An 11637-nucleotide genomic window follows, 5' to 3' on the forward strand; every position below is an offset into this window, starting at 1 on the left:
TTTTGCACATCCCTTGCACAGAAAAAAAATTCGCTTATTTTTTGATGAAGATAAACTGGGAGAAAAGTGCACTGGCTTTTTTCTCTGGGTACGCACCTGATATCATGGGCTATACAGTTGTAGACCAATTTTTCGGACAAACTTGGACTTATTGATGGCCATGGGCCCCATAGACCCAATGTACAATAGTGACCTATACTTTAGGAGTTGAACTATAATCTGCTGAATTTAAACAAACTCGATAAGCGCAAGTTGCATCGTGAACAACATTGCCACAACGCAGCTTTTGCCATCTGCATTTTCTTCAGCTTTTTACAACCGCCATTTGGCCACTAAGGAACACTAAAACCATGACACACAAACTTTAGATCTCTCGCATACGTTCTGCCGCTGCAAAAGTCCAATTTGGCAGAATGCGGTCATGCATAAAATGGAGTAGACAGAATTCAAGGTTGGGTGACCATCACTGTTGCCCCTGGAGATTTGTCGTCGAGAAACTTTACGAGAGCAAGCAGTTGTTTTCTCGCCGTGCCACACAATCCAATCAGCAACCAGACGTGGTGCATGGCCAAAATATGTTTGGGATGTTACGTGTTACGTTCGCCATTAATTGACACAGATTTGCCAAAAGGGCAAACAAGCGAGCTCTAAAATAAAGCAGTATAACTGAACTGGTGAGCTATGTGCTGATTGTATACGACTTTTAGAGCGCAGCTCTTTGGCGTCCGTTCCTGGGTTTCGCGTCGTCGTCGGCGTTGTTGTCGGCCTCATAACCAGCTCCGCCCCCCTTTCATCCCCCCAGCGCTAGCAGCGACCGACTGATACCGCTGGATGCCGCTGACGCCGCTAGAGAGTCAAGATAACGTGACTGCATAGAACACCGTCGCCGCCATGCAGAAAGAGGAGGAAAGGGTCCCCCCCCCCTGTTCTTGTGTGGCGGATAGGGTGCTCTTCAGTTGCCGACGCGCCGGTTATTTCACGTAGGCCCCGGCACGTCGACGAATACGTGACCACCTTCCCACGGCTAGACCTGGTTCTTAGCGCTGCGGAAGCGAGGGTATCATATTGTTTGTGTCGGCATCGGCGGCGTTGTCCCTGAAACCAACTCCGCAGCTGGGGTTGACTCACTATCGGCGTCAGCGGCATCAGTCAGTCGCTGCTATCTCTTCCCTCCTCCCTTTATCGTGTTGTCTGCTTGCTGCGCGCGCTTCTGCCCCCATCGTTTGCCACTGGGTGTACACGCCGCCCCCCTCCCCCCTCTTCCTGCGAGTCTCCGGTTGTCAAAGCGCCGGCTCGAACTTAATTCCTTTCTTCGCTCCTCCTCCAATGCAACCCCTGTGCGGTGGCAATCAGAGAGCCAGATCGGTGGCGGCGGATCTGTATATGTGCACCGCCCGAGCCGAAATTGCCGCTGCCGTTCGCCCTGTGCGGTGGCAATCAGAGAGCCAGATCGGTGGCGGCGGATCTGTATATGTGCACCGCCCGAGCCGAAATTGCCGCTGCCGTTCGCCACTGCGAAATTATCTGCCAGTTCTTTCTGAGCCATGAGCGAGACGACCGATGGAAGTCCTCCGTCTGCTGCTGCTGCTGCTAAACGAGCTGCCAGAGCAGAGGCCCAGCGCCGTCGCCGTCAGAATCCAGAGGTGCGTGCCGCCGAAGCAGAAGCTTACCGTCGCCGCCGTCGAGATGATCCAGGAGTACGTGTCGCCGAAGCAGAGGCTAAGCGCCGCCGCCGAGAAGACCCTGCCGTTCGCGCCGTCGAGAGCAACCAGCAGTAAGCGAGGCTGAAGCAGAAGCTCATCGCCGCCGCCGAGAAGACCCTGCAGTTCGCGCCGCCGAAGCGGAGGCTCATCGCCGCCGTCGAGAGCAACCAGCAGTAAGCGAGGCTGAAGCAGAAGCTCATCGCAACGCTCATCGACCACAAAGCTTCCTTCATGACTGTCAAGAACTGTTAGTGGAGTCTTTGTTAAAGGAATACGTGTGAAAAATAAAAAAAAATTCTGTGATAGCGCATACATGTGTTGCTCGATTTCTTTGCCTCAATCTATCGAAAAGGTGAAACAGCTTATTTGCTGCGCTCAAATTTTGCATTAGGAAGTAACGTAATCGTCGGTAATTTTTTTCCCTCAACTGACACTGCAATGACAAAGTACCAGTGACAAATAAAGAGCACCAGTTGAAATCATCTTTAGCTGGTCCCCATAGTACATGAATGCATAAGAATTATAAACAGGCGCAATACACTCCCCATTTCTCCGCAGCCAAGCCGCAACGCACCACATAACCCCAATCCAGATGTTGCAGCTAAAACTGATTGCCTAGGCTTGGAGAACAGGGCTAAACGATAACCAGCGCATGGCTATGGCCATGTGGTTGCCAGTGAATGCGCATATCCAGCTAAATTTTATGACTTCAATTGAAATTTCTGTTTTGGAGCTGGCTGTCGCAGCTCAGAGGTTTGGCGCAGGATGGCGCAATTGGCGCAGAACTTCTACCCCTGTTTGTGACAAAGCACAGCGGCAGCCACACTGCAATTTGAGATGGCACAGTTAGTTTCTACCAGACAAAAAGTGGTTGTGGCACGCACTAAGTGGTAGCCATGCAATAAGCCACAATGGCTCAAGTGGCCAGCCAATACATTAGGCTCTAGTGAGACTGGGTCGGAGATTCATCACAACTATGTTTTAATCATTAGTACTTTTTAAAGGGCATGCATAAAAAAGGTTTTACTTTATATGTTGATGACTTAATGCAACATCATATTCTATGCAGTACTTGGAGACTGACATTCGCAGGTGTTATGCTGCACCACTCAACCCAGCGGTCACTCTACCTTGCCCACAGTGGCGCAATACCAACGCCTCTCAGCTCAAGAGCGCATGCCACCCTCTTCTCTTACCACAAATGGCACTATGGTTTTGAGAGTATGAGAAAAGTTAGAGTATTTGTAGTCCTTTCTCGCATCTTACTTTTTTGCTAATGGCCTTTGGCACAAGCTGGGTGCCAATTATTCTAATTTAGCATAAACCTAGGAGGACGTGTAAGGTTTAACTTCTTTGTACAGCTTGGCAGAGCGATCACATCATTGTAACTACTAAACTAAGCAACAGACTACAAATTCATTTTCTTTCTTTCAGTGTGAAAGAGGCAAATATGACACTCCTGTTATTCATGATGAAGGGAAAGTGGAAGGAAGGGCAATATACAATCAGATTTTAATGCGTAATCCTTGTATGACACATGCAGCAAGTTATGGCGGCAGCGGTCCTGCTTCCACTTTCATGGGTATTCATGCATTGTCAGTTACACGGCTTAGGGAGCAGATTAAATTAAATAATTAAACTGAGCGGTTTCGCCATGCAGCCTGTAAAACAGCGCAGCACTGCTGGTCAGACTTACTAGTGCAAACTGCAGCCCTGTTTCCCAGGCTGCATGACCACGCTTCATGGGTTTACCGTAGGCCTGCACAGCATAAACGTCTGTCATAAATGATGACACCACATGAAATGCGGTCTTAGGAAATGGCAAACAGATGTTTGTATGCTGCCTATGTGCAAATTTTAACAGACTTTTTTTTTTCTGGCCCAATTCTTTATGTTAGTAAGACTATTCTGAAGCTTTAGATACTTCACTCCCCAAACATTTTCTCCGTTGTTAAGTAGATCTTAAGCACAATAGGAGACCACACACCTCAAGTTCTGCGAGCTTGCACTTGAAATAATCAGTCAAATTATCATTGCACTTCCATCCAGAGGCCCGCAGTTCAATCACCTCAAGGAACCTCAAACGGCCTATTACATCTAGCCTCTCGTCACGGGACGCATTACGTAGAGTCACAAAGTAACAGTCCAATTGATCTGGGAGGAAGGGAAAAAAACAACACATCAACTAGTAAGTACAGGATTCTGATTAGCACATGGAAGTAGCCCACAAAGATTGACAGCACCTGCTAACAGAATAGTATGGCATGTAGCACATGTAGTTCCCAAAATGACGTTACAGACAAAGAAGATATTTTTCAACAACACATTATTTGTGACTACAGTTCCCAGAATTTAAATGACATGATTTAATGATGTGGTTTTACGTGCCAAAACCATGATCTGATTATGAGGCACACCTTAGTGGGGGACTCCAGTAATTTGGACCACCTGGGTTTTTTAATGTGCAGCTAAATCTAAGTACACAGGTGTTTTCGCATTTTGCCCCCCCCCCCCTCCCCCCCTGGAATGTGGCCGCCGTGGCCGGGATTCGATCCTGTGACCTCATGCTGAGCAGCCCAGCACCATTGCCACTAAGCAACCATGGTGGGTAATGGCATGACTAAGTGGGCTAATTAATGACTTTAGGGAACACTGAAATCCCGGCACTGAAGGTGGTCCATAACACTTGTCCATAAAGGGTTAACAGATACCTAAGGATAAGCACTAGTCAGATATCATCATCAGCGGCATATTTTATGCCCACTGCAGGTCAAAGGCCACTCCAAGCAATATCCAATTATCAGAATTACCACTGGCACTATGCAAATTTACTAATCTCATCCCACCACCTAATCAGTGTTGGTAACTTAGAGACAAAGTCACTAAATCAAGCTAGTTTTTAGTCTACCTTAAGGACAACTTTGCCTTGAACTCCTTACATGACTTTGGCTAAGTGCATTCCTTCATTTCAAATTCATTTCAAGAGGGATTTATGCACTTCCATTTGACACTACCTCTAACCATATACTGAAGAGCTTGTTAGTGAGCCACATAAATGCATCAAAGGTGCTATTCTAGGCAAAAAAAAAAAAGATTATGGGGTTTTATGTGCCAAAACCACGATCTGATTAAGAGGCACACAGTAGTGTGGGACTCAGATTAATTTTGACCACCTGGTGTTCTTCAACGTGCACCTAAATTTAGCTACATGGGTACCTGTTTTTGCCTTTTGCCCCCATTGAAATGCGGCCGCCGTGGCCGAGATTTGAACCCGCGACCTCGTGCTAAACAGTGCAGCACCAAAGCCACTAAGCAACCACAGCAGGTACAAAGTAAAATCTTGAGATCTAATATTTAAAAAAATAGGGGTGGTATCCACTTTCCCTAGTAAGACGATGTGTACGAAAAACTAAAACATAAAAGACAAAATTATGAGTGTCATCATCACTTAAATGCTTTGATAAATATGGAGTACTTTAAACTGAAAACTGGTGACTTTACCCAAAAAAACATTATCAACACTGCACCTAATCCTATATCATCTGTGATTGCTTTCCCTGCCTTGGCCATTACCATTCTGTTACACACTATAGATCAGTACCTTCTACCCTACACATTATATGACCTTTCCCGACTCCCCCCCCCCCCTATCTCTCTCTCAATCTCAACTAGCAAATCAACTACACCTATCTAGTCTCAAATCCATTGTGCCACTTTCCTGTTTAAACATTACGACTATCATTTTTTGTTACACTGCTCAATGTACAGCCCTTAGATGATTACAGAGACGCTTCAGAAACAGCTAACTTTACTTTCTATGTGACCATCACATCCAATGTGGTAATGTAACTTCATGTTTGAAGCTATGCTGCCCTTGGCACATAATTTGAGCAGGTTGCATCAAAAGCTGATGCAACTCATTTGTTGCACTCTCGCGAAACTCAAGCTTGATATCGTAATTACCATATTTACTGGATTCTAACACGCCCTCGATTGTAACGCGAACCCGTTTTCTGTGACAAAAAATAAGAAAGATGAAAACCTCGATTGTAACACGCACCCGATTTCCATGACCAAAAAAAAAAAAAGATTACAATACCGAGCACCTCGTGCTTTTATATACAAATACTATTTTCTCTCATTTGTAAAAAACATATTTATTCCCAATACACTAAAGTTGCGATGAATAAAAATACAAATGGAATTGGTGTACCTTGCCGCCAAGGTTTTCACTGCGCCGGTACGAGTCATGTGGGGCAATAGATATCACTCGTCATTGCTGTCAGACAACTCCTTATCGCTATCAACAGACCAAAGTATTTCATCCTTGGTGCCGTCCATGGCATTTGAAATCCCGCATTTTTTAAAGGCCTTGTTGACCATGGCAGACGGGATCATGCACCATGCATCTTTCACCCATCCAGCAAAGTTCTGGAGCGAGGCACGATTCATTTTATTGGCAGGCGTGCATTCGTGGCAGCCACTGACACGCCATTCCACGTAGAGCGCCCGAATTCTATCTTTCACTGGCTTGTTCAAACAAATATCGAGCGGCTGGAGCTGCGATGTCATGCTACCGGGTATCATGACAAGATCAATGTTGCATGCAGCCAGCTTGTCCTTGATGCGCTGGTCAAGGTGGCACCTGAACGTGTCGAGCACAAGCATCCCACACAGACCGAAACTGCCGCCGGGTCTCTTCCGCCAAACATTATCAATCCAGTCAGTGACTAAGTCCGTAGTCATCCAGCCTTTTTCATTTGCATGCACAATCATGCCACTCGGAAGCACAATTCCTTTCGGAAGCGTCTTCCATCTGAAGATAAGATATGGGGGCAGCTTGTGACCATCTGCAGTGCAACAAAGCATTGTGGTGACTAGTTTCTTCGTGGCCGGAAGACGAAACGTGCACTTGCTCCGCACCCTTCTTTTTAACAGTTATGGTGGCAGGCATGTCAAAGTACAGCAGCATCTGATCAGCATTTCCAATCTGTCCGAAGTGGTAGTTGTTCCTATGGTGCAACTTCAAAACATACCACTGAAAACTGTGCAGTTTCTCTTCATATTTCTCAGGCAATCTTTGGCATATCCCTGTCCGCCTTCGAAGAGAAAAGCCTTTCCTTTTCATAAAATTTGATAGCCAGCACCTGCTCGCTCTGAAGTCACTCTGCATTAGCCCTTTCTGTAGGGCTAACTGCACCGCCTGTACTTTGAGCAGATGGGTTGTCACAGGCCACGTACATATTCCACAAGCAGCTCTTCTATTTCGGCAAAGCGGCCCTGCTTCGGTCCACTGAAACCCTTCCTTGTTGCTTTGATGGCGAAAATATTCTCCTTCTGTTTGCACCAGTCCCGCATGCAAGATTCGTGAACTCCAAACACCTGTGATGCAGCCCAATATCCGTCCCGTTTCCGCGCACATGATAACTTTCCTTTTAAATGTGGCATCATGGTAGACTTAGCGTGTCTTCGCAGTTGGCGCTTCCATGCTGATTGAATAAACACAGAAAACGGGAAGACAGGCGGTAGACTAGGTTACCCCAGTGCCTGGTTACACGTACAACATGAAGGTATGCACATCAAGGAAGCTATGGCAGCTAGGCTAGAAGCGTGTATGAGGCAGCCATTCTTCAAGTGCCGATGGAGATATGGTAACGTGGATTTAGGGTCGTACTCAATTCTAACGCGCATGCAATTTTTGGACACGTTTTATCAGAACGTTTTATCGGACACGTTTTATGGTGTTGGGCTGCTAAGCACAAGGTCGCGGGATCGAATCCCGGCCATGGCGGCCGCATTTCAATGGGGGTAACATGTGAAAACACCCGTGTACTTAGATTTAGGTGCACGTTAAAGAACCCCACGTGGTTCAAGTTTCCAGAGTCCCCCAGTACAGCGTTCCTCATAATTTATATTTTAGTTTCAGATATCAAGCTTTAACCTCGCAAAGTTCGAACACCATTCCACGTCAAATAAAATCAACTTGCTCACACGTATTTCTGGCCACAGAGAGTATAATGGTACAAAGAAAACAGTGAAATTATAACTAAGTAAAAATTAATTAGCATGGTGATTACTTAATTGGTAATTTATTTTCTGAACCATTCATAACTGAACACTCTCTCCAGAATATCAAAAATACTAGTATGGACTGTACATTGGGTCTACAGCACTCAATAATATTTTTCAGTCATCAAATTTAGCGTATCAAAAATGATATGTTGCGCTTTGTGGGGTTAACTAGAAATAGCTCACACTTATAAGTAACATGGCAGAGACGGGAAGTAATTACAGCAAGGAGTTTTGCAATTTTGAGGCCTAATTATCTGGAAGGAGGAAACCATGAACTCCTGTGCAAAACTGCTGAAAGTTCCTAATGATGGCACAGCACAGATAAACACTAACCTTTCAACAAGTTATTCACATCATACAAGTTTGCTGACAATCAGTGATAAATTCACTATGTGTCAGCTACTAAACATGTTGATAATTATTAAGTTTAGGTGACACATGGCAATTGCAGAATTAAAGCAAGCCATTACTAAAAGCACACCCATTAACTAGGAACCTAAAGACTAGCCCCTGTAACAAGATAGCCTTCCATGAAATTTTCAGCAAATACACTGGGGTTACACTTAATAGTCTCCTGATAAACTGCCCTGCACTTCTGAAAGAAACTATGTGCAATGCCAATGTATTTTGTCACATATCTTTAGGGCAGATATTACACAACGAGTACTTGACGACAGAAATTCTAGCCAGTGAACATGCTTTTCGCAACGAAGATACACCTAGTCTCTACAATAACTAGCTGGAAAGCCTTAGACGTGCTAATAGCATTAGGCACTTTCGCTGCCATTTACAACAGCTTATGCCTGTTACTAAATTGCTACTTGGCAAGCTTGAGCCAACCATTCAGTAAAGTTCATACCTTTGAAGGAAGATTCCATGGAAGCTCCCTTTAGTTTAAGCAGATCACAGACATTGGCAATTAGAGCCAATATGGTTGCATCATAGTTTCCATTGTTCAATGAGACATGAAGTGTTTCAATCTCATTAAGCACCTCTTCATCACTCACATTGCACTGTGCTGTAAAAAAATAATTCATTAGAAAGCTTTTGGTTCGTAAAGCAGTAAAAGGCACATGTGGGTGGCAGTAAGTCATCAACATAAACAAAATATATACCATGTTTACGCACATCCAATGAGGCTTTTGGTACAATCATAGAGGGCTGCACTGCTGAGCCTTTTTACACCCTGTTTTCATAATGTAAGTGCACCCAGGACAGTTACAAGTGCACAACTCTTAACAGAGTTCCACAAGCTGGCAATACTGTGAGGTGGTTTGCGCACCGCACAGCTATACACTTCATACTTCACTTAGTATAGAAATTGGAATTTTCTATTTGACATTCAAAGGTCATATTTCTCTAATATTCGTTTCGATCTGATTTGCAAATTTCACTATGCAAACACCCCTAAATAATGGTAAACAAGGGCACCCAGAAATACTGCTACTGAGAAGTACTTTTGAAGGAAATGAAAAATAGCAATGCTAGTGAAGCGCATGCAAGACAAGAACAGAACCCCATGAACACTGATGCTTCATTTACACATTCTTATCCTATAATCTTGCTTATGCTATGCTAGTATTACAAGACGGCACACCAATAAGATCATATCCCAACCTTAGAAAGGCAACAAATGCTTCTCTTTTGCATTTCTTCATATCTTGAGTTCGCAGCCTGGGAGTGAAATGCAATGACACAAAGATCATACATAAACCTGTAGATCGCACACCCCCCACCCACTTAGTGGTTAGAAATAAATGCAGTGGAGTACACACTAAACAAACAACTAACATATGCTCATCTGTGCATGTTTTGTGAAATCCTTTTCAGCCTAATGTGCCATATTTTTCCAAGGAAACAGGGCCATTAGGGTCAAGACTACAATGATGGTACCTTACCCCTCTATTAATTAGCGTGACTGATCGGGCTAGCTGTTGTTGAAATATTTTCTGTGAAAGCGCTAAACATTTGACAGCAAGACGGAAACACAAATGCACTTGCGTTCCTGTCTCGCTGTCGAACATTTTGTGCTTTCATACAAGGTCCATCTTTTGAAATGCACGATGGATGAGCTTTTTCCTGAATATCACACTTATAACACAAGAACACCACCTGAATTTCTTGCAGCATGCCATTTCCAAGTTCGCCATGAAACATCCATTGTGGTAGCTCATCTCTTCTAAACACAACCAGAAGCTTGCCTGAATGCAGGGTGCAGGTGACATATTGAGTACATTCTAAAGCAAAGCTTTTTTTGGTGAACCCTCCTGGCCTTTGCTGACATGGCTGCTGCTGCTGCTGCTGTTTTGCTGAATAGCTCAGACACAGAAAATAAAGGATTATATGTCCAATAGTGAGACTGAACCTAGGTCACTTCACACAACAGTGATGCTCTAAACCTTAGGCCCCAATTGCATGCACACTTCTCTTGTACCAACACTAACTAGTTTTTTGAGATGATTGGCTTGTGCATCATGTTGTGCAGTACATGCAAATGCACATGCACACATGCCAGTTCTCATTTTCATAATGACAGAGCTGCAGGAATTAAACGAATAAATATCCAGCTTTACCACGGTCTTTCATGTTGTACTTCTGTCAGTATATACCTCTGCTCGCCATCCTTCCTTCAACTAACATCAAACAGTGCCTTTGTCCTTGCGACATCCTTGTGTCATCTACCCGTGTGCATTAGCATGAGTGCTATTTGCATTTAGGCATAGCTTGTGATTGGTATAGCACATAAACAAACATTGCAAGGCATCAAATTTGTGACCTGTGCAGAGATTGCACATTGCATAGAATACACTTCTATGCATTGCATTTAGTTTTATGGTATGTTATTAACCACTTGAAGAAAGCTTCACTCCACATTTCAGTAGGTTCATTTAATCTACAGAAATTCTCGTTTTAGAGTAAAGCACTGCAGTTTTTTAATTAATTTGTATTTGCAATAAGGTTGCATTGATTACTTACCACTTGTGTCAAGTAGCATAGTCACACTCTCTGCTGGACTGAGAAGAGATGATGGAGACTTGTCTGAATCGGAGTTTGACCTCAGTGGACGAGGACGTTCTAGTTTACGCACACCTTTAGTGCTTTTCGTTGACATTTTTTTCTAAATAAAGTACCTAGAAAGAACGAGACATTATAAAATCAAATGAAGCTGAACAACATGAATAATGTGGAACCTAGACAAAGAGAACTCTGTAGGAAGACAATAAAAAATCGGCAACTTTATATGACCTTCTCTGCTTTCCATGGCAGATTTCAGACAAACTTCTTATCTTGCTTAGCTAAACAAAACAAAAAAAGACTCCTCATCTGATCAGTAGCCTGCAGGGTCATCGAAACCTGAGAGACCCCAAAACGAAAATCAAATGATAAAAACCAAACTTGCCAACATGTCTTAATAAGGAGTTTTAGGTTTTGCAGACCCAGCATTGGTGGATTCAAACTGCGGGATATACAAATGCATGCAAAAGAAGTACAAAAGAATGCAGGCAAGGCATGGGACTTAGGGTATGAAAGGACACTTGGGAGGACTATCTTTAAAATTCCCTAATACGACTGCATTTATGACCCAGAACCAAGCAAACATGCCAGCGCAGCCAACAAAAAAGGAGTGCGCTGGCGGCTCAAACTCTGGTGAATGACCCCCTACTACCGACAGACCTGCCAAATGGCACCCAAGTGTTAGTTCATAAGGCGTGCGCTGTCTGCACCCTGCCAGAAGATGCGTTGACCAAGTGGTGCTTCTACAAGAAAGGTGCCCCCACCATAATGCCTTGGATTACAATAGCGTGGAACTAGAAAACCCCAACATGGAAGTTGGTGAAGCCAAGGACTATAATGCTCCAGC

At 44.2% G+C, this 11637-nt stretch overlaps 1 protein-coding gene across 8 annotated transcripts in view; it reads right to left on the reverse strand.

The window, feature by feature from the left end:
* The window catches only part of LOC139054180 (eukaryotic translation initiation factor 4E-binding protein Mextli-like), a 511761-nt gene that overhangs the window by 76793 nt on the left and 423331 nt on the right, over window positions 1-11637 (reverse strand). For 6 of the 8 annotated variants that reach the window (XM_070530844.1, XM_070530846.1, XM_070530850.1 and 3 more), the window contains 4 exons: window positions 10752-10906; window positions 8635-8793; window positions 3691-3857; window positions 3400-3462 (listed from right to left, as the gene is read on the reverse strand). In XM_070530844.1, the coding sequence (XP_070386945.1) occupies window positions 3400-3462; window positions 3691-3857; window positions 8635-8793; window positions 10752-10887 (525 nt within the window). In that variant the 5' untranslated portion in view covers window positions 10888-10906. The remainder of the gene's footprint in view (window positions 1-3399; window positions 3463-3690; window positions 3858-8634; window positions 8794-10751; window positions 10907-11637) is intronic. The other 2 variants (XM_070530849.1, XM_070530847.1) reach the window with 1 other exon arrangement.

This window comes from Dermacentor albipictus, chromosome 1, assembly GCF_038994185.2.
Source record: "Dermacentor albipictus isolate Rhodes 1998 colony chromosome 1, USDA_Dalb.pri_finalv2, whole genome shotgun sequence".
NCBI lineage: Eukaryota > Metazoa > Arthropoda > Arachnida > Ixodida > Ixodidae > Dermacentor > Dermacentor albipictus.